General features: G+C 44.5%; 2 protein-coding genes across 2 annotated transcripts in view; one reads left to right on the forward strand and one right to left on the reverse strand.

Annotated features, from left to right (window-relative positions):
* The first annotated feature begins 1,217 nt into the window (after nucleotides 1–1,217).
* LOC132377925 (interleukin-1 receptor-associated kinase-like 2) overlaps nucleotides 1,218–27,351 on the forward strand; it is an 85,634-nt gene continuing 59,500 nt past the window's right edge. The window contains exons 1-2 of the mRNA XM_059944412.1: nucleotides 1,218–1,372; nucleotides 17,323–17,502. Coding sequence (XP_059800395.1) covers nucleotides 1,228–1,372; nucleotides 17,323–17,502 — 325 coding nt within the window. The 5' untranslated portion in view covers nucleotides 1,218–1,227. The remainder of the gene's footprint in view (nucleotides 1,373–17,322; nucleotides 17,503–27,351) is intronic.
* Nucleotides 22,637–23,087, reverse strand: LOC132378149 (sin3 histone deacetylase corepressor complex component SDS3-like). Its single transcript, XM_059944886.1, has one exon. The coding sequence runs from the start codon at nucleotides 23,085–23,087 to the stop codon at nucleotides 22,707–22,709; it is 381 nt and encodes a 126-aa protein (XP_059800869.1). The 3' UTR covers nucleotides 22,637–22,706.

The following is a 27,351-nucleotide window of genomic DNA, read 5'->3' on the forward strand; positions in this document are numbered from 1 at the left end:
GGATCAGAGTGCTTGTTGTACTGAACTGTTCTGGGCACATCAACTTGAGGGCATAGGTTCAAGGGACAAGGGGTTTAGAGAGGATGGGAGTAAGAATATTTTCTTGCAGAGTGGCTGGAATCTGGAGTGCACAGCCTGAGAGGTTGTTGGAGGTAGACTCTCACAGCACCTAAGAAAGGTGTAGCCTACACTTGAATTGCCAAGGCATGCAAGATTATGAATCAGGTCCCAATACAGGCTGCTCCCAGGTTAATAACGTCCAATTCACCAACACCAAGGCATACAAATGAGTTGAATGCTATCAAGTTCAAGATTTCACTGTAAGTATTATGTCACTTCCTACGAATGCCAGGAGTTCCCTTTCTCTCCCTGTCACTCTCTCCATCTTGTGATAGGAGGGAGGAAAGGAGTTTGTTTTGCTGTTGTTGTTCTGCGGAGCTATTTTGGCTCTGGAAAGTTTGGCAACACTTGCACTTTAACACAAACCATGCATTTTACTGTACATTTCAGTAAATAAATTAATCTGAATCTTGGGTGCATTTTAAGCCAGTCATTGCAATACTGTGGAGGTGTGGAGAGTGAATGACTCTGTATATTTTCCTATTTATGGTCAAATTCTAATTAAGGACCTTGTTAAAACTGAACCCACGTGCTGCACAGGAGGGGCTTGCAATGGGGATTCGTACAGGTATTTGATAGCTGGCATGAATGGAATACGCTGAAGGGGTCATTTCTTTGCTGTATATCTCAGCAGGTCAGACAACATCAGGGCCGGAGTAACTCCCTCAGGCGTTGACAGGGTCCGTGCCTCTGAGGCGGAGGGATCAGCCCACTTCCTCCTCCTGCCCGATAGCAAGATGACTAACGAGCGCCAACGTCCAGGTCTGTGGTATTGACCATACTCGGGTGGCTGTACGAAGTACAAACACAGAAAAGTTTTTTTTTAATTTCTGTTATATTTCCAGTGTTCAGCCCCTGCGGTGTTTTGTTTTTTATACGGAACAAGCGTCTAGTATGTAGCTTCGATGCACTGGGAACTGGGGAAATACTCGATACAGTACAGTCACCAAACACATCACTTGCTGCTGATAACACGCAGTTTCAGTTCGGCATTTCCTCTCCGTGACGCGAAGGAGGGGTGCAATCTGTCAGAGTATTTCCTTTCGAAATACTGAAGAAAATTGTGTGTCTTCCGCTCTGCCAGTCAGTTGGTGGTTTTCAATCAGGATGGATTTAAGTGGGAGACAGAGGAGTCAGCAGCAGAGAAATACACTGACTTCTCAATATTTTATTTATGACATTCCCGCCAAAATTATGGAAGAGTTTTATTTGCTGATGGACACCTTGGCTACCGGAGTATGGCGTCAGTTTGGTGAGTGATTGCGGGTCAGTTGTTAAGAATAATTGCTGCTTGGCGGGGGGGGGGGGGGGGTCAGTTTTAAAGTATTTCAGGAGCCCCCGACTTTTGGATATATCAGTCCTCGCTGTTTGAGACTGTGTTCCACCGGTCCTTTTTGCTGATCACCGCCGAAGCATCTTCGTGGTCAGAAAACTAAAACTCAAAAACCATACCTGGAATTAAAAAGAGTTTGAAACGCTCAGAGGTCTGGGACCATTTGTAGAGAGAGAAAAATAAATGAAGGGTATACTACTCTACATTACACACCGTCCTGACGAAGGGTCACGGCCCGAAACGTCGACAGCGCTTCTCCTGATAGATGCTGCCTGACCTGCTGTGTTCCTCCAGCATTTTGTGTGTGTTGTTGTTCGAATTTCCAGCATCTGCAGATTTCCTCGTGGTTACTACTCTACATTAGCTCAGTTTCTCTCTCCACCGATGCCGCTTGGCCTCCAGAGTGTTTCCAGCAATTTTCACCCGATTTGACAAGAGCTTTTGTTTATACTGACTTAATTCGCCATTATTCAGTACTGATTTATGGTAACCCTTGCAGTGTCGCTATGTCATTAGCGTCAGGGAAGTTTTTCAGATTTCATTCATGCTTCAGTCATGTGCAATTGGGAAACAATGAGGTAACCGGATGCGTAAAGGGCAGCTGGTCCCCCCCAGCAACGCCCTCTTCAATACCAGCGTTACTTGCACGGCTGCTTTCTTGCTCAATAAATTTTGCGAAATCAGACTTGACGCTTCTGGCTCCTAATTTCGTTATATCTAAATTCTGGTCAAATCGGAATTACCGAGAACATTATTTATTTAATTACTTTGGCGGAGCGACACTCCCCCGTGAAATTCAGGTATAACTGGGGTGTCAGGGCATCATTCCCTGGCCTATGAACCTTTCGAAGGTTCATAGTCTGCGATTTCGTTATGTTGCTGCAAACGGGGGTGATTAAACAGAGGCAGAATTATTAGCTGAACATCCGTACGGAAGGCTCGTTGCCTTTTTCAATGACCGTCTCTTGGGATCGAGAATGGCTTGCTTGCATTCTGAAATTGATTGAATCGGAATCAAGCTGATTATCACTGCCGTATGTTTTGAAGTTTACTGCTTTGTGGTCGTAGTATAGAATACATACTATAAATTATAATGAAATATATTCAAAATAACTAGTGCAAAAAGAGAGCAAAAATAGTGAGGTAATATTCATGGTTCATTATCCATTCGGAAATCTGATGGTGGATGTGAAGAAGCTGTGCCTAAAACATTGAGTGTGTGTCTTCAGGCTCCTGTACCTCCACCCTAATGGTAGTAATGAGAAGGGATGGCTTTATTGGTATGAGTCCTGAATGATGGATGCTGCCACTTTTGAGGCATCACCTTTTGAAGATGTCCTTGATAGTGGGGTGGCTAGTGCTCATGATGGATCTGACTGAATTTACAACCCTCTGCAGAATTTTTCTGATCCTGTGTATTGGCCCCTCCATGCCAGATGATGACGCATCCAGTTGGAATGCTGTCCATGGTACATTACAGAAATTTGTTAGAGTATTACGTGACATACGCTATTTCCTTGGATTCCTAATGAACTAAAGCTGCTGGTGTGCCTTCTTCATAATTGCATCAATTTGTTGGGCCCAGGATAGATCTTAGAGAAGTTGCCACCCCAGGAACTTGAAGCTGTTCACTCTTTCCAGTGTTGACCCCTTGATGAGGTCTGGTGTGTGCTCCCTCAACTTCCTTTTCCTGAAGTCCACATTCAACTTTTTGGTCTGACTGATGTGGAGTGCAAGGTTGTTGTTGTGATACCACTCAACCAGCTGATCTACCTCAGTCCTGTACACCCCCTTGTCACCATCTGAGAGTCTCCTGACAATTGTGTCATTGGCAAATTTACATGAAACAAGACACGGAAACTACTCATTCACCCAGCGATTTGACATACCACAGGCTCTCTCTCCCTGATAAGGGAAAAAGAGGAGTCCCCATTTCTCAGTAAGAGGGGAGACGTAACAAACAACTTGCTGATTTACAATGTTAAAAATCTAACGCATCACTTTTTGTGAGCTCTGCGCCCAGAGAGTCGGTCCCAGAAAGGCTCAGGTCTCTGGACACACAACCCCCAGCAGCTAACCTGCTACTCCCCATGTTCTGTCTCTGTCAGGGGCGTCAGCCAAGAATCAGCCCATCTCCAGAGCCACAAAAATCCAGAACCCTGAAGTTGCGCTTGCCTTCCAGGCTGGTCAGGAGGCCCTGAGAGCAAGTCCCATTTCCACAAAGAACAAAAGACAGAGTGTAACTCTAGGTCAGGGTCCTCAAAAGAACCTTGAAAAGGAAAACAAAAGAGATATCAAAGATAGAAATAGATATGATTCCAAAGATGCAAGCAAAGGAATTGCCATTTAGTGCCATCTTGACTTTGCTATGCCCCTCCGCCCCTCTGACTACTTGCACACGTGTTAAGTTAATATATAATTTGTTAACGTGTTAGTACTCATTGTGTGACATACTTTGTTGCTGCTGTGGAGGTGATAGATGTAGGCTCAATTTTAACATTTAAGAAGAGTACATGGATGGGAGGTGTATGGAGGGCTATGGTCCAGGTGCCAGTCGATGGGATGAGGCAGAATAACAGTTCAGCATGGACTTTATGGACTGAAGAGCCTGCTTCTGCACTGTGGTTCCCTGTGACTCTAAAAGCTAATTTTGTGTCAATTATACTTTATCTTGTATGCCAACAACAAAAATAAATTTATGATGAAATATCTCCCACAAACCTTTGTATTGCAGACATTGCGTGACTTCTTTGGGCTTTGGCAGAAGGTCTTTTTATAGAGCTTGTCAGTGTAGACCACATCCTAGGTACTCATTGTCCTTCATGCAAGACAGATGATGTATTGGTCTCTGTAATGTGTATATAGGGCCAGTTTTACAATATGCCCATCTGACACTGGTGTCAATGGCAGTGCCATATCAAGGACTTCCAAGGACTTTTTATAACTCGTGTTCTCAGGATTTTTTTAAAAAAAAAATTGCAGTTTATCTTTTTTTGGAAATTGGTTGTTTTTGTTTATGTATTGTTTTCATAAATTCTGATTTTTTTTCTTTTGAAAGATTAAAGATTAGCTTTATTTATCACATTTACATTAAAACATATAGTGAAGTGCCTGTTTGCTTCAAATCCGATCAGCGAGGGTTGAGCTGGGCAGTCCACAAATGTCAGCAAACTTCCAGCACCAACGTAGCATGCCCACAATTCACTAACCCTAACCATCCACCTTTGGAATGTAGAAGGAAACCAGAACACTCTGAGGAAATCCACATGGCTACAGAGAGAACGTACAAACTCCTTACAGACAGCGGTGGGAGTTGAACCCCAATCTTACAGTGACACTGTAGAGTATTGTGCTAACTGCTACACTCCTGCCTGCCCCTGTGAATTACTGTACACACCTGCAAGAAAATAAATCTTAAGAGAGTTAATGGTAACATATAGATACTTTAATAAAAAATACTTTGAACTTTGATCTTCCTTTTATTTTCCATCTGTACTTTTAGATTGCCCGAGGTGATAGTGGAAAACACATTCAATATTTAATCTTTAAAAGGAATTGGAAAAATAGATGAAAAGGCAAAGGTCAAAAAGAATAGGTAAATGACAGAAAGCTCCCTCTGCCAGAAAATTGGTGCTGGTAAAATGGACCTAATTTCTCTTCTGATGTTAAAGACTCAAGTGTTGTGTGAATCTTGTGGGTCTCTAGACTGTGTTAGTGAGTGGTGGTAATACTAATTCAGTCTTTCAAGTTCCACAGGAGATAGCTCAGTAAAAATTTAAACCTATGTATCTGTAATCTAGATCTAAGATACTGTAACCTGTTTAATTGACTCAGCACAGTTCAAATGCCATCTATCAATTTTGCTGATAACAACTGTTATTGTCTCGGATGGATACATGGAGGCTTACAAGAGTGAGATAGATCAGGAAGTTGAGTGATTTTGCAACAACCGCCTTGCTCTCAGCGTCAATGAGACCAACAAAATGATTGTGGACTTCAGGAGGGGGAAGTCGAGAGAATGCTGAGGGGTCAGTAGTGCAAGGAGTGAGCAGTTTCAAGTTTCTCAGTGTCAGCATCCTTGAAGATCTTTCCTGGGCCCAACATCTTGAAGCACTTATGAAGAATGCACATCAGTAGCTATATTGCATTTGGGGTCTTTCAGGAGATTTGCTATGTCATTTCTACAGATGCACCATGGGGAGCATTTGCACTAGTCTGGCTTGGAGGGGCCACTGCACAGGATCGAAAAAAAGGTGCAGAGGGTTTTAAACTCAGCCAGCTCCATCATGGGCATTGGCCTCTCCAGCATCGAGAGCATCTTCAATAGGCAATTCCTCAAGAAGGTGGCATCCATCTTTAAGGACCTTCATCGTCCAGGACATATCCTCTTCTCTTTGCTACCATCAGGGGGAAGGTACTGGAACCTGAAGACACACACTTAATGCCAGCAGATTTCTGAATGGACAAGAAACCCATGAACTCTACCTCACATTTTGCTCTCATTTTATTCTACATTTTTAAAATATTTCTTATTCTAACTTCTGTATGTGTTTTTATCTATTGCACTGTACTGCTGCTGTAAAACACAACAAATTTCATGACATATGTCAGTGATAATAAACTGATACTATTCTAATTATGTATCTCCTTGTACAAGGGGTGATTGATAAGTTTGTGGCCTAAGGTAGAAGGAGCCAATTTTAGAAAACCTAGCACATTTATTTTTCAACATAGTCCCCTCCTACATTTACACACTTAGTCCAGCGGTCGTGGAGCATACGGATCTTTGCCCTCCAGAAAGTGTCCACAGCATGCATGATTGATAAGTTTGTGGCCTACGGTAGAAGGAGATGAGTTATATCACTCTTGTTACATGCACATGCAGTGATTATGTAGAAAGTTTGAAGTTAATAACATCTTCTTCTACTGTAGGCCACGAACTTATCAATCACCCATGCTGTGGACGCTTTCTGAAGGTCCAAGGTCCGTATGCTCCATGACCGCTGGACTAAGTGTGTAAATGTAGGGGAGGGGACTATGTTGAAAAATAAATGTGCTAGGTTTTCTAAAATTGACTCCTTCTACCTTAGGCCATGAACTTATCAATCACCCCCCCCCCCCCCCCCCCCGTATAGCTAACTCAGCACTTCCAGTCAGTGTTTAGTTGTAAATTACAATCGACAATCGGACCTACCTGGAGAGTACCTGAGGAGGAAGGTAAAGCTGCGCAAGCGCAGGTGACATCAGCGGCGAGCGTGGGCTTTGAAAAGCGACCCACTTTCAGGAGCGGGCAGCGTCGGTGCAGGCCGCAGAGTGCGCAGGAGCAGAGTGCTGGGCTTTGGCTCAGTGGGCTTCGGCGCAAGAGGACTTCGACAAGGAGCCTGCTTTTCATTTATTCTGACTAATCTAGGATCAGGTAATGGGGGAGACAGTTAGAACAGTGGTGTGCTCCGTATGCAGTATGTGGGAGGTCAGGGTCAACACAGTTGTCCCTGATGACCACACCTGCAATAGGTGCATCCAGCTGCAGCTCCTATCAGACCGAGTTAGGGAAGTGGAGCAGGAGCTGGATGAACTACGGACCATTGGGGAGGCAGAGGCAGAGATAGATAAGAGTTATCGGGAGGCAGTCACACCGAAAAGACAGGAGGTAGGCAAATGAGTGACAGTCAAGAGAGGCAGGGGGTGCAGACAGAGAGAGAAGAGCACCCCTGTGGCCGTTCCCATCAAAAATAAGTATACCGTTTTGGATACTGTTGGTGGGATGACCTACCAGGAACAAGCTGCTGTGGTCCTGTCTCTGGCACTGAGGTTGGACCCTCGACTAGGAAGGGGAGGAGGGAAGAGAAGAGAGCGGTATTGATGGGGGATTGTATAGTCAGGGGGGCGGATAGGAGATTTTGTGGGGAAGATTGGGAGTCTTGGATGGTATGTTGCTTCCCTGGGGCCGGGGTCCGAGACATCTCAGATCGGGTGCAGGTTATTCTCGAGAGGGAGGGCAAGAATCCAGATGTTGTGGTCCATGTAGGGACCAATGACATGGGTAGGATGAGTGAGGGGGTCCTGCGTAGGGAGTTCAGGGAGTTAGGTGCGAAGCTGAAGAGCAGGACCTGCAGGGTAACAATCTCAGGATTGCTACCTGTGACACGTGTGAGTGAGGCAAGGAACAGGAGGATTATAAAGATTAATACGTGGCTGAGAGGATGGTGCAGGAGGGAGGGCTTCAGGTTTGTAGATAATTGGGCTTTGTTCCAGGGAAGATGGGATCTGTTCCGAAGGGACGGTTTACACCTGAACTGGAGCGGTACTAACATTCTTGCAGGGAAGTTTGCCAGTGCTTCTTGGGGGGGGGTTTAAACTAAATTTGCAGGGGTCGGGGATCCAGAATGTGAGAGAGAATAGGGAGGGGAAGAATAAAGGACAGGTGGGGACTATACGGTTCCAGAATATTATGTGTGTAGTAGAGGAAGGTGGGGCGGAACAAGTGATAAAGAGGACGCATGTACAGAGGGATGGTCTGACGGAACATGGAGTTAAATGTGTTGAAAGAATAAGTAAATTTAGGGAGGACAACAAAATTCTAGGGGCGTATAGCCCGATGGGAGTTCAGGGAGCTGGGTTAAGCACAATAGGCAGCGATTCAAACAGAGAGAGGAGAAATGGGTTAAAATTCTATATCTGAATGCACGAAGTGTCAGAAATAAGGTGGATGAGCTTGAAGCCCAGGTACGAATGGGTAACTATGATGTTGTAAGGATAACGGAGACATGGCTGCAGGGAGATCAGACCTGGGAAATGAATGTACAAGGGTATATGTGCTATCGTAGGGACAGAAATGTTGGCAGAGGGGGTGGGGTGGCCCTGTTGGTGAGGAATGAGATTCAGTCCTTTGCAAGAGGGGACATAAGATCAGGAGAAGTAGAGTCTGTGTGGATAGAACTGAGGAACAGTAAGGGCAAAAGGACCCAAATGGGTGTTGTCTACAGGCCACCAAACAGTAGCATGGATATTGGGTGCAAGTTGAATAGGGAGTTAACAGTGGCATGTGGCAAAGGTAATGTCACAGTAGTTATGGGGGATTTCAACATGCAGGTGAACTGGGAGAATCAGGTTGGTGCTGGACCACAGGATAGGGAGTTTGGAGAGTGCCTACGGGATGCATTCTTGGAACAGCTTGTAAGAGAGCTGACCAGGGCAAGACTATTCTGGATTTAGTGTTACGTAGTGTTACGATTTGATAAGCGATCTCGCAGTAAAGGAGCCATTAGGAGATAGTGACCATAATATGATAAGCTTTTATCTGCAATTTGAGAAGGATAAGGGCAGCTCGGAGGTGTCAGTGTTGCAGATGAACAGGGGAGACTATGGAGCCATGAGGGAGGAGCTGGCCAAAGTTGACTGGATGGATAGCCTAGCAGAAAAGACAGTGGAACAGCAATGGCAGGTATTCCTGGGAATAATGTGCAAGGTGCAAAATCAGTTCATCCCCAAGAGAAGGAAGGATTCAAAGGGGGGAAAGGGGCCACAGTGGTTGACAGAGGAAGTCAGAGATTGCATAGCATTAAAAAAAAGGAAGTATGACAGAGCTAAGGTGAGTGGGAGGACAGATGATTGGGAAGCTTTTAAGGAACAACAGAACTTAACTAAAAAGGCAATACGGGGAGAAAAAATGAGGTACGAACGCAAGCTAGCCAGGAATATAAAGGAAGATATCAAAAGCTTTTTTAGGTATGTGAAGAGAAAGAAGATAGTTAAGAACAATGTTGGGCCCTTGAAGAATGAATTGGGTGAAATTGTTATGGAAACAGAGAAAAGGCAGAAGAATTTAATGAGTACTTTAGATCTGTTTTCACTAAGGAAGGCACAAGCAGTCTCAGATGTATGGATGGGCCAAGGACATAGGGTAACAGAGGAAATGAAACAGATTGACATTAGGAAGGAAATGGTGATGAGAAGACTGATGGGACTAAAGGCTGACAAATCCCCAGGTCCAGATGGTCTGCACCCTAGGGTACTAAAGGAGGTGGCCCTGGAAATTGCGGATGCATTGGTAATCATTTTCCAATGTTCCTTAGATTCAGGATCAGTTCCTGAGGATTGGAGAATGGCTAATCCCACTTTTTATCCCAAAGTTATCCCACTTTTTAAGAAAGGAGGGAGGGAGAAAACAGAGAACTATCGACCTGTCAGCCTGACATCGGTGGTGGGAAGGATGCTAGAGTCCATTATTAAGGATGAAATAGTGGCATATCTAGATAGCAGTGATAAGATTGGGCCGAGCCAGCATGGATTTACCAAGGGTAAATCATGCTTGACTAATCTTTTGGAGTTTTTCAAGGATGTAACCAGGAAGTTAGACGGGGGAGATCCAGTGCATGTAGTGTACCTCGATTTTCAGAAGGCATTTGATAAGGTCCCACATAGGAGATTGGTGGGTAAAATCAAAGCTCAGGGCATCGGGGGGAAGGCATTGACTTGGATAGAAAACTGGTTGGCAGATAGAAAGCAAAGGGTAGTGGTGAATGGGTGTTTCTCGGAATGGCAGGTGGTGACTAGTGGGGTGACACAGGGCTCGGTATTGGGACCACAGCTGTTTACCATTTACATTAATGAGTTGGATGAAGGCATAGAAAATAACATCAGCAAGTTTGCTGATGATACTAAGCTGGGTGGCAGTGTGACATGTGATGAGGATGTTAGGAGAATTCAGGGTGACTTGGTGATGCACCATCAATAACTCACTCTGAGACGTAAGGCGAGATATCGGCTTTTATTGACTGAAGAAGGAACCAGCAATAAGTGACCATCATATTCCATCCTGGAGAATGAGGCAGAGGATCAGACCTCGATCGCCTTTATACAGGGGCCTGTGGGAGGAGCCACAGGAGCAGTCAGAAGGGGGCGTGTCCAGACAGGCACATAGTTCACCACATTCAACCCTCCTCAGTCCCCATGTGGCGAAGTTTCTTACAGGTCAAGGCTATCAGGTGGTCGAATCTGTCGCTGCGATCTATGTAGCACCGGCTGTGATTGCACCGATGCCGGCAACATTGGTGATTGCACAGGAGACGGAGGTTGTGCTGGTTCCAGCTCATGCATGTGCGCGGCACCTGGTATATAAGTGTCATGAGGAGTCCATGTAGGGCCTGGTGAGCGCGGTGCCACCTCGGGTACAGGGTTCATAGTTACCGGAGAGTGTTCAGGGTAGTGGTCTGCTGCACCTGCGGGCGCCAGGTCGTGGATGGAGACCGTGTCCTCCCACCCATCAGGTAAGACCACGTAAGCATACTGGGGGTTCGCATGCAGAAGGTGAACCCTCTTGACCAGCGGGGAGTATTTATTGCTCCTCACATGTTTCCGGAGCAGCACTGGCCCCGGGGACATCAGCCAAACTGGTAGAGTGACAGACTTCCTGGGAAAAGAGAATAGGAGTTCGTGAGGGGGGGGGGGGTGGGGCCACCATCCGACCACCTGGGCCCTCCAAGGGCTTGTGATTGGCTCAATGATCCCCTCCCTGAGCAGCCACTGCACCTCTGACTGAATGAAGGCCCTGTCCTCCGCACTGTACCGCCTGCTTTTAGTTGCCACAGGCTTACAGTCAGGGGTCAGGTTGGCAAACAGCGGTGGGGGAGGGATCTTGAGAGTGGAGAGGCTGCAAGTGGTGTCGGTAGCGCAGCTGTTGGCCTGGTTCTGGATGGGATGTGTGTGTCCGTGTGTGTGTGTGGTCAGTAGCGGGGTATGTGAAGAAGTCCCACAAAACTGAGGATTCCTGACAGTGAGTGGTGGGAGGGGCCCGTCATATGCCATAGTCACACTTTCGAGATGGCTCTGGAAGTCCAGCCCCAATAGCACAGGTGCGCACAGATTAGGCATGACCAGGAGCTCAAAGTTCCGATATTCTGTGCCTTGCACCACCAAAGTCGCTACACAACCTGCCCGGATGTCTGTGGACTGCGACCCAGAAGCCAAATGGAACCTCCGACTTACCGGCCGCGTTGCAAGTCCGCAGCGTTGCACTGTGTCCGGGTGAATAAAACTCCCAGTGCTGCCCGTGTCAAACAGGCATCTAGTCCTGTGCCCCTCCACCCGGATGTCCATCATGGACCTTGCAAGCGAGTGTGGGGCGCTTTGGTCGAGAGTTACAGTGGCCAGAGTTGAATCGCCGTCGGGGTGCCCGGTCAGCATCGGAGGGCCGGGGGCGGGGCATGCTGACGTCGACAAAGATGGCCGCCCACATCCGGGGTACCCGGTAAGCATCGGAGGGTCGGGGGCGGGGCATGCTGACGCCGACAAAGATGGCCGTCCACATCCGGGCATGCAAGATGGCGGCCCCCTTGTCTCACCCGCAGTGCTGCATTCCGCTCGCAGTTTAGACTTACAGACCTTGGCGAAATGGCCCCGCTTTCCGCAGCTGGAGCAGGTCGCTTCTCGCGCTGGACAGCGTTTTCGAGAGTGCTTTTTGTGGTCACAGAAATAACAAAGCACAGGCTTCTGACGGGCCACCGCCATGGTCGGGTTCGGGGTGCTCGTGGAATCTCGACTGGCAGCGGCGAATTCGCTCCCGGGAGCTGGCGATGGTGGGGTCTGAGGCGTCCACGGAACCAGCGGGGAATCGCGCGACTGGACAGCATCAGCGTTGTGCAGCGCAGCTTCCAGAGCGTTGGCCGTCTCGATCGCCGAGCGTAAGGTAAGATCTGAGTGTTCCAGCAGCCGCTGGCGCACGTACACTGACCTCAGTCCCGTCACAAAGGCGTCTCGCACTAGCAGCTCCGCATGCTGTTCTGCCATGAGCGTCTTGCAGTCACAAGCTCGGACGAGTGTCTGTAGTGCTCAGAGAAACTCGGCGCTCGATTCTCCAGGCCGCTGTCGCCGGGTAGCTAAACGATGTCTTGCGTAGATGGTGTTCACCAGCCGCAGGTACTGTCTTTTGAGGGTGTCCAGTGTCCCTTCGTAGGCCGGCAGGTCCCAGATAATGGAATAAACTTTTGGGGTGACCCTCGAGAGGAGAATTCTGTACATAACGGCAGGGTCAGTCGCACGAAGCTCCGCCAAGTATGATTGGAAGCATGCAAGCCAGAGTTCAAAAGCAAGAGCTGCTTCAGGGTCTTGAGGGTCCAAATCCAACCTTTCCGGACGTAAAACGGTTTCCATGTTTTAAAACTTTCAGTCAATAAAATTGATGCACCATCAATAACTCACACTGAGACGTAAGGCGAGATATCGGCTTTTATTGACTGAAGAAGGAACCAGCAATAAGTGACCATCATATTCCATCCTGGAGAATGAGGCAGAGGATCAGACCTCGATCGCCTTTATACAGAGGCCTGTGGGAGGAGCCACAGGAGCAGTCAGCAGGGGGCGAGACCAGACAGGCACATAGTTCACCACACTTGGATAGGCTGGGTGAATGGGCAGATACTTGGCAGATGGCGTTTAATGTGAATAAGTGTGAGGTTATCCACTTTGGGAGTAAGAACAGGAAGGCAGATTATTATCTGAAACGGTGTAGAGTTGGGTATGGGAGAAATACAAAGAGATCTCGGAGTCCTTGTTCATTAGTCACTGAAGGTTAATGAGCAAGTGCAGCAGGCAGTGAGGAAGGCTAATGGAATGTTGGCCTTTATTACAAGGGGAATTGAGTACAAGAGCAAGGAAATCCTCTTGCATTTGTACAGAGCCCTGGTGAGACCACACCTGGAGTATTGTGTACAGTTTTGGTCTCCAGGGTTAAGGAAGGACATCCTGGCTGTAGAGGAAGCGTAGATTCACGAGGTTAATTCCTGGGATGTCTGGACTGTCTTACACAGAGAGGTTAGAGAGACTGGGCTTGTACATGCTGGAATTAAGGAGATTGAGAGGGGATCTGATTGAAACATATATGATTATTAAGGGATTGGACAAGATAGAGGCAGGAAATATGTTCCAGATGCTAGGAGAGTCCAGTACCAGAAGGCATGGTTTGAGAATAAGGGGTAGGTCATTTAGGACAGAGTTAAGGAAAAACTTCTTTTCCCAGAGAGTTGTGGGGGTCTGGAATGCACTGCCTCAGAAGGTAGTGAGGCCAATTCTCTGGATGCTTTCAAGAAGGAGCTAGATAGGTATCTTATGGATGCGGGAATCAGGGGATATGGGGACAAGGCAGGAACCCGGTATTGATAGTAATTGATCAGCCATGATCTCAAAATGGCAGTGCAGGCTCGAAGGGCTGAATGGTCTACTTCTGCACCTATTGTCTATTGTCTATTATGCTAGATTACTTTATAAGGGACAGATTGTCAAACATTATTCATAATAAAATTTTTCAAATATTGTTTCCTTGCACAAATACTATTTCCTCTTTTTTAAATATTTACTTCCTATTTTTAAATAGATTTTTTGATAAAGTATGCTTTAAACAGGTATACCCAACCTCAACTTCACTCAGTGACTCCACCATTAAACTTTTGCCTTAACACCTAATTTTAACACTTTTTAAAAATTCTTGTACTCAAATGCAGACATTTTGATATGTCAGCTAGGGGAGTATGCAAGAGTTAAGGTCAGATTGCTTTGATTATGGGTTGCATTAAAAGCATGCAGGCATATGTGCTTTTCCTCAATGATGCCTGTTGCAAAGAGAACAGGACATGCTAGAGAAACACTATGGTCAGGCAGCATCTGTGGAAAGAGAAGCAGAGTTGAAGACTTGGGTTGATGGCCTTTCATCAACGAAAGATTGTTGATTCAAGATGCAATATATTCATCTCCCAATAAAGCCCACCCTTCCTAGGGAACATTTCTCTCAGGAGCTTACTCTCCCTGAGGATCTATGGTGTCGTCTTTTTCTGCTGAACATTGTGGGCATCCTGTGTGGGCACTGGAATGTCTGGTGACCCTTGAGGGCTGCCCTCAGCACATGCTTGGGTATGTTGGTCTTTAATGCAAGCAGCACATTTCACTGTGTTTTGATATACACAAGACAAATAACATTGAATCTTGGCAGACAATGCTTTGGTGGAATTGGGCCAATTTCAAGCACATGTATGGAACTCTGAAATATCATCAGAAAATGCTGTATACATGCAACTGGTCAGGCAGAATCTGAGGTGAGAGAAGCAGCATGAATGTTTCAGGTTGAGGAGCCTTGGATCTTGCCTGACCTGCTGAGTCATATAGTCACATAACACAGAGCCAGGCCTTTTGGCTTATCGAGTACTTACTTACATCTCTTGGGAGTTGTACACTGGCCTCCAAACAGTGGCCTGGTATGGAGTATAAATTAAAATGGTAGTTAAAAAAGGGCAATGCTATGATGATCATGGAGGATTTCATATACGGGTAGACTGGGAGAATCAGGTTGGTGCTGGATCCTAAGAGAAGGAATTTGTAGAATGTCAACAACGTGGCTTGTTAAAGCAGCTTGTGGTCGAGCTCTCTAGGGAAAAGGCAATTCTGGACTGGGTGTTGTATAATGAACCAGATCTGATTAAAGATCTTAAGGTAAATGAACCCTTAGGAGGCAGTGATTGTAATTCACTCTGCACTTTGAGAGGAGAGCTAATCAGATGTGCTGGTGTTACAGTGAGTAATGAAAAATGCAGAGGCATGAAAGAGTAGCTGGCCAAAGTTGTTAGGAAAGGGAACATTATCAGGGATGACAGCAGAACAGCAATGACTGAAGTTTCAGAATTGGTTGATCCCAAAGAAGAAGAAACATTCTAAACAGTAGGTGAGACAATAGAAATCAATGACAGCATAAAAGCTAAAGTGAGGCCATACAACATAGCAAAAATTAGTGGGAAGCTAGAGGATTGTGAAGTTTTTAAAAACCAACAAAAATAAATTGATAAAGCAATAAGGAGAGAAAAGGTGAAATATAAGAGTAAGCTAGCCAATAATGTAAAGAAGGATACCAAAGATTTTCAGATGTATAAAGAGTAAAAGAGAGATGAGAATGGTTATTAGACTCCAGCATTTTGTGTGCATCACTAGAAAATGATGCTGGAGAGGTAGTAATTGGGGACATGGTGAGTGAATAAGTATTTTGTGTTAGTCCTCACTGTCGAAGGCACCAGCAGCATGCCAGAAATTCAGGTATGTCAAGAGGCAGAAGTGAGTGTAGTCACTATTACTAAGGAGAAGGTGCTTGGGAAGCTGAAAAGTTTGAAGGTAGATAATTCACCTGGACCAAATGGACTAACCCCAGAGTTTTGAAAGAAGTTGCTGAAGACATTGTGGAGGCAATTAGGACTGATCTTTTAAGAATCACCAGATTCTGAAATAGTTTTGGAAGTCTAGAAAACTGCAACATCACTCCATTCTATAAAAAGTGAGCAAGGAGGAAAAACAGGAAATTATAGGCCAGTTAGCCTGACTTCAGTGGTTGGAAAGGCATTAAAAGTGAATTATTAAAGTTGAGGTTTTGAGTTATTGGAGACCAAAGTCAACATGATTTCCTTATGGGGAAATCCTGCCTAACAAATCATTTAGAATTCCAATTGAACAGCAAATCATAAACATGAGATTTTGCTGAGTTCCTCCAGCATGTTGAGTGTTGCTCTGGATTTCTAGTATCTGCAGAATCTCTTGTATATATCATTTGCTTCTCCCCTGTGAAGTCTGTTTGAGATGTGTCCCAGTCTGGATGAAGGGTCTCAGCACGAAACGTTGACTGTTATTCCACTCCATAGTTGCTGCCTGACCTGCTGAGTTCCTCCAGCATTTTGTGTGTGTTGCTCTGGATTTCCAGCATCTCCAGGATCTCTTCTGTTTATAAATTGTTTGCTTTTAAACATTCCCTACATGCTAGCAGTGATGATTCTTCGAAACTCTTTCTCTGTTGAGTTTTTTGGATGTTCTGCAATTGTGCCCAGTGATAACTAAATCCATCCTCTTTTAATTTGCAACACACACAAAATGCTGGAGGAACTCAGCAGGCCAGGCAGCATCTATGGAAAAGAGTACAGTTGATGTTTCGGCCCAAGAGCCTTCACCAGGACTGGAAAAGCAGATGAAGAGTCAGAGTTTGAAGGTGGGGGAAGGGGAAGAGGAACCACAAGGTGATAGGTGAAGCTGGGAGGGGGTGCAGAGGGATGAAGTAAAGAGCTGGGAAGTTGATTTGTGAAAGAGATACAGAGCTGGAGAAGAGACGATGGTGAAGGGATGGGGCATTGTCAGAAATTCGAGAAATCGATGTTAATGCCATCAGGTTGGAGGCTACTCAGGCAGAATGTAAGGTTGGAGGAGCAACAGTTTGTATTCCATCTGGGTAACCTACAACCTGATGTCATGAACATCAATTTCTTGAACTTCCAATGATGCCTCCCACCTCTCCTTCACCATTCCCCATTCCCATTTTCCTCTCTCAACTTATCTCCTTAGCTGCCCATCACCTCGTGGTGCTCCTCCCCCTTTTTCTTTCTTCCATGTCCTTCTTCCTCTCCTATCAGATTTGCCCTTCTCCAGCCTTGTATCTCTTTCCCCAATCCATTTCCCTGCTCTGTACTTCACCCCTTCCCTGCCTCCTGGTATCACCTCTCACCTTGTGGTTCTTTCTCCCTTCCCCCACTTACTTATTCTGGCCCCTCATCTTTTTTTCCAGTCCTGATGAAGGGTCTCAGTCCGAAATGTCGACTGTACTTTTTTCCATAGATGCTGCCTGGCCTGCTGAGTTCCTCCAGCATTTTGCGTGTGTTGCTTTGATTTGCAGCATTAGCAGATTTTCTCTTTTTGTGATTGGACTCTTTTAATTTGTTGTCTTTTTTTGATGTTGGCTGGCAGGGTTAGTCATAGCATATTGAACATCAGCTTGTTTCCAATCCTTTTGCTTGCATTTTTTGTTGGTGAAAGGGAAGGAAAATAAATTCATTCTCTTAAAACTTCCCTTACAGGCTCTCGCATCATCACTGACCAGACGGAATTAAGGAACATTGAATCTTGTGGCCGAAAGCCCAGCAGCAAAACCAGAGAGCTGATGTGGGCTTGGGGAATGAAACAAGCCACTGTCCAACAGCTTCTGGACGTCCTGAATGAGCTGCAGCTGTACAGAGCTGCCAGTGTAATCATGTCATGTAAGTGTGCTCCATTTAGATAAAAGCACTTACCACAGTGCTTGCTTTCGAATGGTTAATACTGAGCATATTGATTGGAACTGTGATGTTACTGCTGCAAGTGACAACGGATTCTGTCTATGCCATTTGCATAAATTGTAGAGTTGGAATTCCCTGGGAGGAAAATGAGCCCACATTGCAAAACTGTGTGGCATACTTATTCAGCCACATCACTGTCTGATTAATACCGGAAGTATAAACTATTACACTTGTTGGGAGAGCTGTTGAATCATACAGTGCGTAAACATGCCCTTTCGCCTATTGAGCCTGTGCCAGACATTAAGCATTCACCTAAACTCATTGTGCACTAACCTAATTTCTGCCCTTGTGTTGACTCCTCCCTACTCTCCTGTTTCAGGTTCATCAGTACTCCCTGCAATGCAATACACAGTCCATTAATCTCGTTTCCCCATCTAGCTCAGACAAGGGTTCTATGAAATCTCTCCTATCTTGATCTATATTGCCTTTTTTAACATTATGCTTCTCTCAGCCCAAAATTGACTTTATGATAAAGACTTCTGGCCTCAATTACAGGAACATTATTTTCAAAAGAACATTCCAGCGGACTATTATTATTATACCTTTAAGCCTTCTGTGCAGCTCTGCTTGTGTGTTAAGAGTGAAATATAGAATTCATCAGTAAGCCAAACTCCACTCATTTAAACACTGGAGTCAGGATTTAGCCCCCAAGCTTTGGGTGCTAAATTGGCCGATGCTCATTCATTACAACTGAATAGAGTAAAACTGAGAGAGAACCAGAGAAGTTCAATAAGCACTTAGTGCAGCAAACTTATGACAATTAAGTTATACATTCATAAGGAGTTAGAAATATATGAAACTAGATTTGCATGTAAAAAGTCCAAAACTTATACACAACATGAGTAAGCAATGTTTTAAAGTATTGAAGATTAATATCATATAAGCATTCCTTAAAGTACCAAGCAACACACACAAAATGCTGAAGGAACTCAGCAGGCCAGGGAGCATATATCGAAAAGAGTTCTGTTGGCCTTTCAAGATGATACCCTTCAGCAGGACTGGAGAAAAACAGATGAGGAGTCAGAGTTAGAAGGGAGGGGAGGAAAAAAAAACTAGCTGAAAGGTGAAACTGGGAGGGGGAGGGGTTCATGCCATCAGGTTGGAGGCTACCCAGATGGAATATAAGATGTTGTTTTACCAACCTGAGTGTGGCCTCATTGTGACATAGAGGAGGCCATGGATGGACATGTAGGAATGGGAAGTGAAATTAAAATGGGTGGCCACTGGAAGATACTGCTTTTTCTGGAGGACAGAGTGTATGTGATCGGTGAAGCGGTCTCCCAATCTACATCAGGTCTCACCGATATACAGAAGGCCACACCGGGAACACTAGACGCAGTACATGACCCCAACAGACTCACAAGCGAAGAGTCACCTCACCTGGAAGGACCGTTTAGGCCTCTGACGGAGGAGGTATGGGGGCAGGTGTAGCTCTTGTTCTACTTGCAAGGATAAGTGCCAGGAGCTAGGTCAGTGGAGAGGGATGACTGGACAAGGGAGTCACATTGGGAGCGATCCCTGTGGAAAGTGGGGAGGAGGGAAAGATGTGCTTGGTGGTGGGATCCCGCTTGAGATGGCGGAAGTTTGGAGAATTATGTGCTGGATGTGGAGGCTGGTTGGGTGGTAGGTGAGGACAAGAGGACCCCTATCTCTGGTGGGGTTGCAGGAAAATGGGGTTAGGGCAGAAGTGTGCAAAATGGAAGAGATGTGGTTGAGGGCAGCGTTGATGGTGGAAGAAGGCAAGCCCCTTCTTTGAAGAAATAGGACATCTCCTTAGTTCGGGAATGAAAAGCCTCCTCCTGACAGCTGATGTGGTGGAGACGGAGGAATTGAGAGAATAGATGGCATTTTTACAAATAACAATGTGGGAAGAGGTATAGTCCAGGTAGCTGTGAGAGTCAGTGTGTTTATAATAGACATAAGTGGATAAGCTGTCTCCAGAGACAGAGACAGAGAGATCGAGAAAGGGAAGGGAGGTGTCGGAAATGGACCAGGTAAATTTGAGGGCGGGGTGGAAGTTGGAGGCAAAGTTGATGAATTCAGCGAGTTCAGTATGAGTCCAGGAAGCAGCACCTGTTCATGCAGTGTAAGAAAAGTGGGGAGGTGACACCAGTATAGGCTTGGAACATAGACTGTTTCACGTAACCGACAAAAAGGCAGGCATAACTGGGACATGCTGGTGCCCATTGCTGCACCTCGTGTTTGAAGAAAGTGGGAGGAGCCAAAAGAGTAATTATTGAGAGTGAGGACGAGTTCTGCAAGGTGGAGGAGAGTAGTGATGGAGGAGAATTGATTATGGCTGGTGTCTAGAAAGAAACCTTACTGAGGCCTTACTGGTGGGGTATGGAAGTGTCTAGGGACTGGACATCTCTTATATTTTTCCTTAAGTTACCAAGGCTGGTTAAACATTTTACTGATAATCAGGAACAAACTTTTACATAATATTAATGCAAAATATTGCTCAGATAGCATTTCTCCATTATGAACTAAAGCAATATCTACAGACAATGATTTTGATGGTGCAAACGAAAGATGACGACACAGGTTTGTGCATATGAACTCCATCAGAAACAAAATGGCTGCCCTCCTGACGTGGTTTGACTGAATTTCAAAATTAAAGTCTCAGCACTATCAAGATAAAAATTTGAAGGGCTATATTTAAAAATAAAAGCCTGAGCACCTATCCTCTCAATTATACAATGTGATCAGATTTGTTCAATGCTTTAGGAATATTTGTCCCACCTTACTGAGGTTTATACCAGCTGCAAGGAAACCAGAATGCAGAATAAAGAGCTACAGAGGAAGTGTAGGAAGATGGTAAGATTAAAGGCATTAACAGGGTAGACTGTGATTTTGTGAGTCCGTAGTTACCTTATCAAGAAGTGAGGAAGGAGGCTACGGAATGGAATGCCAGTTTCTGTGATGTACTGAGCTGTGTTCACAGCAGTCTCCATGCAGTTCCTTGTGGTCATAGGCAGACCAGTTGCTATACCAAATCGTGGTGCACCTGGATCAGATGCTTTCTATGTAGGAATGCACAGTCATCGTTTTGGGCTGAGACCCTTCATCAGCTTTATTCCTCTTCATAATTGTTGTCTGATCTGCTGAGTCCCTCCAGAATCTTGTTTGTGTTCCACTGCACAATCTCTTGTGTTTAGGATATTTTCCATGGTGCATCAATAAGAATTGGTGAGGGGCAAAGAGGACATGCCGATGTTTTTTAGCCTCCTGAGGGAGTAGGGGCACTGGTCAACTTTCTTGACCATGGCATCTGTGGTTCAGGATGGAATGATGTTCACTCCTGAAGTCACTCTTTCCCTTAGTACCATTGAGTTAACCAGATACTGGGTACACTGGAAAGCTTCTTTTAACTCTCACTGTTAATCCTGTAACTGCCCAGTGAGTGTCTTTAGTCAAGATATTCACTCAGCACCAGGCTTCCTCCCCTCTTGCTTTGCCAAGCCTGCCTGAATATTGAATGCATTTCAGCTGCACAAACGAGCCCCCAGACAATTTAGTTATGTAACAAAGTGAGCAACTGTTTCACTAATTCTGATACCCTTCCATTGTTAAAAGATCATCAATTCTCCTCTTATCATTCCATGAAAAGAAGAAAAAAGATAAAGAAACTTTTATAATTTTTATATACATAAAAACCCCACTAAACAAAAAAAAAGAAGAAAAAAAGAAAAAGAGAAAAAAAAGAGACTGGGCAGCCCATACTGACAGTAAAAGCAAGAAAAAAGAGAAACTTTCTGATCAAATCCAAAGTTTTGAGAAAGTAACTGGAAGAGGAATATATCAAACCATATGAAAATATTGAATAAAAGGTCACCAGGTTTCTTCAAATTTAAAGGATGTTTCAAATTTAAAGGATGTATGTTTACCCTTAACATACAAACAGTTACCAATTGTTTACTTAGTAACTTAATAATATCAAATTATAACAAAGTAATGTAATAATATTAAATTATAACAAGCTTTTTTTGTACTTTTGGTCTAAGACCCATTTGTAACTCAAGTCTCTGGGGGGAGGGGTAGGGGGGTCTCTACCCACTGTGCCGTACTTCTCTAGATGATGATTATGTACCAGTGGTAACAGAAGAAATGTCAATTAGCAAAATTAGTCATTTTTCACAAGAGGTGTGATGCATTTTTTGTAGCTTTGGTTTCTGAAAGAAGTGGTTGGTGATCTGCTGTCTCTGCTAGTTATTCAAAAGTCAGGGCAATCCAATGACTCACAGGAAGATCAGTACTTTACCAGTAATCTTTCACCGTTTGGTGCAGCAGTTGATGGAAATCATGTTGTTCGGTCCATTGTTCTTAAGCTGCTGTTAAAGTCCAGTTTTGCTGATATTAAGGATTACCTGCAGTGCTATCTGTTTGAAGTTCCAAAAAATAACCAAATCTTGGTCAAGAAAATGAGATTGAACTCTAAGCACTGTTTCTGAATTGTTTGGAGGATTCTATGTATGAAAAATCCCAGTTGTGCACAGTGCAAGAAAAGATTGTGTACCTAGCTCAAGAGGGAGAATTCCTTCAGATGCACATTCAGCACGTGTGGAAATACGACGACAGAAACCTCACAGTTTGTTGCCAGAATTCGCCTCTGTTTTGATGCTGTTCCCCAACTTCTTTGTGCAAAAAAAGACACATTAGCTGAGGATTCAAAATATGTATGTGCAAAAGAAACGTGCCTGCAAAGGATTATCTGTATGACTCTCAATGGAGGAAATGATTGGTTCAAGATTTACCTTGTGTGAAAGCTGTTCTGTTTGAATGGAATTGATTTTGTCCAAGTGCTTTTAAGGGGTGACCAATTCTCATGGATCTTTCCCAAGGAAATTGTTCAGGAGAAGACAGAGATGCTGCTCTTTTCTGAGATTTAATCTTATTGAGAGTTCGCAGATCTTCTATTATCTGTTCATCTGTTAACAAGTAATTTAACTGCATGGGTGCAGGTTTTCGTCTTTTGTCTTTAATGGAACAGGGTCATTAGGTCTCCTCTTTAGTTTCCTAGTCATAATTGGCTTTACCTTCATAGAATCTCCTGTGAGTTCCATCATTAGCATCTCATTCTCAATCATCTTTTTCTTCTAACTCAATTTTCTTATCTTCAAATTCCTTCACAGCTGCTTTTTATCTTTAATGTAATTTCTTTCCACTTGTTCTGTCTCCAGTTGCAGAAAAAGCTCTGCATTTTGCATTCTTTCCTTGTATTGTTGATCTAGTTTCTTCATCCTTTTCTGATACTCCTGCAAAGTGCCTTCCTGTAACTGCTGTCGCTGTCTTTTCAGAGATGTCAATTTCTCCTGGTACATCTGCTCTTTTACTTCCAGGTAGTCTTCATCATCCTGCTTATTGGCAATATCTGTCTCCCTTGCATCCTCTGTATCTTCATACGAGTCGCGGCCACAGATACCACGTTCATCCTCATCATTGACACTGTATAGCTCCTCCTTGTTGTTATAATAGTTGACAATGGGTGAGAGGAGAGCTGCAGACATCCTCCCCACCAAGCTGCCCTCCTTTGATGACACATCTAGTACCTTGATGATGTGTAAATCCAACTGGATTTTCCTGAGCCATTCACGTCCCAGCAACGGTGATCCTCCATTTTTCAGTACATAGAGGTTCAGCTGCTGTGCTTTGTCTCCATAGGTCACTGACACTTTAATGTTACCATTGGGACGCACTTTCTGTCCTGTGTAAGTCTTTAGCAGTAGTTTAGTTCGTTTCAGAGGTATGTGAGAAACAGTCATTTGTAGTCATGTACAGAGATCACTATTAAGCTGAGCCCAACTCCATTTTCAGTCTCACGCCTGCCACTTGTGGAGTGATCCTTATTACTCTTCGATCATCTGTCTCTTCCACACTGTGAAGTTGCATACTAGACAATTCACTTTTGTCTGAGTCATTTTCATCAGAACTGCTTTCTTCCAATTTGTGTACATTGTTGTGTTTTCCTTTCTGGAGTTTCTTGGTTCTCTGTATTTTGTCCTTTTTCTGCTGTTTACTAGCTTTGCATGCTCTGCCAATGTGGCCCTGTTTGCCACAGTTTCTGCATTCTTTATCTTTAAACTAACAGTCCTCAGGGCCATGTGACCTTTTCCCACAATGGTAACATTTCTTCCTTTTTTTCTGCTCAGTGACATTTTATTCGTGGCATATTCCAGAGATTTTTGTTGTAGATCGGAAGCACCTTGTGTGGCTATTTCTAATGATATTGAGATGTTTAGCACCTTCTCTAAAGTAAGGTCTTTTTCACAGAGGAGCTTCTTCTGTGTGGTTTCACAGTGCGTGCCACACACTAACCTGTCCCTCAATGTATCCGATAGACCAGCACCAAATTGACAATGTTCTTATAATTTGCGCAATTCAGCACAATATTCAGAAAAGCTTTCATTTTTGCTCTGATTCCATTTGTAATATTTACATCTTTCAGCAATGACCAGTGGTTTGGTCTTTAACTGTTGTTGGAGAGTGTCTACTATTTGCTTGAACGTTTTGTCAGCTGGCCTTTCGGGGGTTAACAAACTCCGTAGCAGCCCTTTTGTTTTTGCTCCCATAATACTGAGTAAGACGCTGGCTTTCTTTTCATCATAAACACTTAAACTCCACTCTTTCAATGTAAGTTGCCCGGTCTTCAATGCCACTATCAAATGCTGTAATGGTTCCAATCATTGCCATCTTTGTTATGTTAATTAAGCCCATTCTCTCCTTATTTTCCTTTTTGACTCCCATGTCCTTTTTGCAAGCGCCATGAGCGCACTCCATCTAGATGTGTGTGGTGCTTTTTATCTCGCTTCTGGGACAGGCAGACCCTTAGTCCCTGGGGTCAGCGCCAGCTGTGGTCTCGCCTGGACACGCTGCAGCTCCGACTGTGTCTCTTGGTCTCCCGACGTTCCCGACCTGTGGCTGTGCTTCCATTTCCTTTTGACTCACGGATTCGCTCTGCCTTGGCTCGTACCTTGTGCTCTTCTTCCAAGTGTTGTTATCAATTAAAACACAGCGTTCCAATATGATGTAGGTTCATTAACCTCTTCACCAATTTGTTGTGTATGTGGCCTGGTTACACAACAAAGCTATAAATAAAAACACTGGAGAGGGGAGCTAAGTTAACAGGGTTCTTTACTGACTGAAACCGGACTGAACACACACATACAGATCAATATGCTCCTAATAGCACATTCAACAATATGTCCCTACAACATAAAGTAGTCCCATATTATACAGCAGCTATACAGTACACATACAGTTGTGAAATACATTGTTTTGTAACAAATCTAATCAGTGAGGATTGTGCTGGGCAGACCCCAAGTTTTGCCGTGCTTCTGGCATCAACATAGCATGCCCATAATTCACTAACCCTCACTGTACATCTTTGGAATGTGGGAGGAAACCAGAGCACCTGGAGGGAACCCATGTGGTCACAGGGAGAACGTACAATTTCTTTAGAGACAGTGGTGGGTGCTGTAATAGCATTATCCTTACCACTATGCTAGCATGCCATATAGAGTTAAGCAGAGAGGAAGGAGTTGCAAAGAGGATCTGAAAACATTTCTAAATGTATGAGTGGTTGACGTTTCAAGTGCACTGGCAGAAGAGGTGGTAGAATCAGATACAATCTTAAAATACCATCTTAAATTAGTTCCTCTTTTTTTCAATTAAAATGAATTTGTTACTTACATCCTTCACATACATGAGGAGTAAAAGTCTTTACGTGATGTCTCTGTCTAAATGTGCAATGTACAATTTATAGTAATTTGTAATAAATCGTATGTATGGCAGGATAGTCAATATAACCTAGAAATACAATTGTATTAGTGTGAGTGCATCAGTCTGATGGCCTGGTGGAGGAAGCTGTCCCAGAGCCTGTTGTTCCTGGCTTTTATGCTGCGGTACCGTTTCCTGGATGATAGCAGCTGGAACAGTTTGTGGTTGGGGTGACTCAGGTCCCCAATGATCCTTTGGGCCCTTTTTACACACCTGTTACTATAAATGTCCTGAATAATGGGAAGATCACATCTACAGATGCGCTGGGCTGTTTGCACCACTCCCTGCAGAGTCCTGTGATTGAGTACAGTTCCCATACCAGGTAGTGATGCAGCCAGTCAGGGTGCTCTCAATTGTGCCCCTGTAGAAAGTTCTTGGGATTTGGGGGACCATACCAAACTTCTTCAGCCATCTGAGGTGAAAGAGGTGTTGTTGGGCCTTTTTACACAGCCGGTATGAAATCCTCATAATGTGTAAACCGAGGAACTTAAAGCTGTTCACCCTGTCAAACCCAGATCCATTGATGTCAATAGGAGTTATCCCATCTCCATTCCTCCTGTAATCCACAACCAGCTCCTTTGTTTTTGAAACATTGAGGGAGAGGTTGTTTTCTTGACACCACTGTGTCAGGGTGATGACTTCTCAGTAGGCTGCCTCATAATTATTTGAGATTAGGCCAATCAGTGTAAAATTGTCAGCAAATTTAATTGACAGATTGGAGCTATGGGTGGCAACGCAGTCAAGGGTATATAGAGAGTAAAGGAGGGGGCTTAGGACAGCCCTAGGGGGCTCCAGTGTTGAGGGTCAGGGGGCAGATGTGAGTGAGCCCACTCTTACACCTGCTGGCGATCTGACAGGAAGTCCAGGATGCAAGTGCACAAGGCAGGGTGAAGGCCGAGGTCTCTTAGCTTCTTGTCGAGCCTGGATGGAACTATGGCATAGAATGCTGAACTGTAGTCCAAGAACACTATTCTCACATAAGCATCCTTTTTCTCCAGATGTGTAAGAATATTGTGTAGAGCTGTGGCATCATCTGTCGATCGGTTGTGTCGGTAGTTGAATTGTAAGGGGTCCAGTTTGGGTGGTAGCATACTGCAGATGTAGTCCTTGACCAGCCTCTCAAAGCATTTGCTTATTATTGAGGTGACTGTGACAGGATGCCAGTCATTCAGACATATTACCCTGGTCTTTTTAGGTACAGGAACAATGGTGGATCATTTGAAGCAGGAGGGCACTCTACACTGGGAGAGGGAGAGATTAAAAATGTCTGTAAACATACCTGTCAGTTGTGCCGTGCACACTCGAAGTACTTATCTTGGGATGCCATCCGGTCCCGCAGCCTTGCGACTGTCCACTCATTGGAAACACCTGCGTACTTCAGCCTCAAAGATGACCAAGGTGCAGGTCACATTGGCGGCTCTCCTCAGGGGCTCAGTGTTGGCAAAATCAAACCGAGAGTAAAAAAGATATTGGAATGTTGGAAACACCACTGTGTTTAGCTTTGAAGTCTGCAATAGTGTGCAACACCTTGCCATAAGCTGTGTGTGGTGTTGGTGGAGCGTTGTGTCTGAATCTTGTCCCTGTATTATTGTTTTGCTGCCTTGATGACTTTGCGCACGTCGTAGCTGAGTTTCTTGAGTTCCTGCTGATTAGTGGCAACGTAAGCTCTGGTTAAATAGAACTTGTTTAACAAACCAGTTTAATTTATACATATAAGATATTGAAGGGTGTGTTTCTAACACAGGCTGATGGGATTAATGTAGATGGGCAAAAAAGGTTGGTATGGATGTGACAGTCCTTGTTTCTCTGCTGTCATCCTCCAAGACTGAAATTCTTGGAGAATACATACAATTCTCACGAGCCGATGAGGCCAATCAGTCAAAAAGTCTAGAAATGTCATGTTAATACTAAGGCAATTTTAAAGCACCTTTTGTCAACTTTGCAGAGACTTACACAATAAAATCCTGTTTCTCTTCCTCACCTCTGATTTATTTC

This window comes from Hypanus sabinus, chromosome 19, assembly GCF_030144855.1.
Source record: "Hypanus sabinus isolate sHypSab1 chromosome 19, sHypSab1.hap1, whole genome shotgun sequence".
In the NCBI taxonomy this organism is placed as follows: Eukaryota; Metazoa; Chordata; class Chondrichthyes; order Myliobatiformes; family Dasyatidae; genus Hypanus; species Hypanus sabinus.

Bases quoted from the DNA above. Each gene is read 5' to 3' on its own strand.
- LOC132378149 (XM_059944886.1), bottom strand. From the start codon at position 23,087: ATGTCTGCAGCTCTCCTCTCACCCATTGTCAACTATTATAACAACAAG.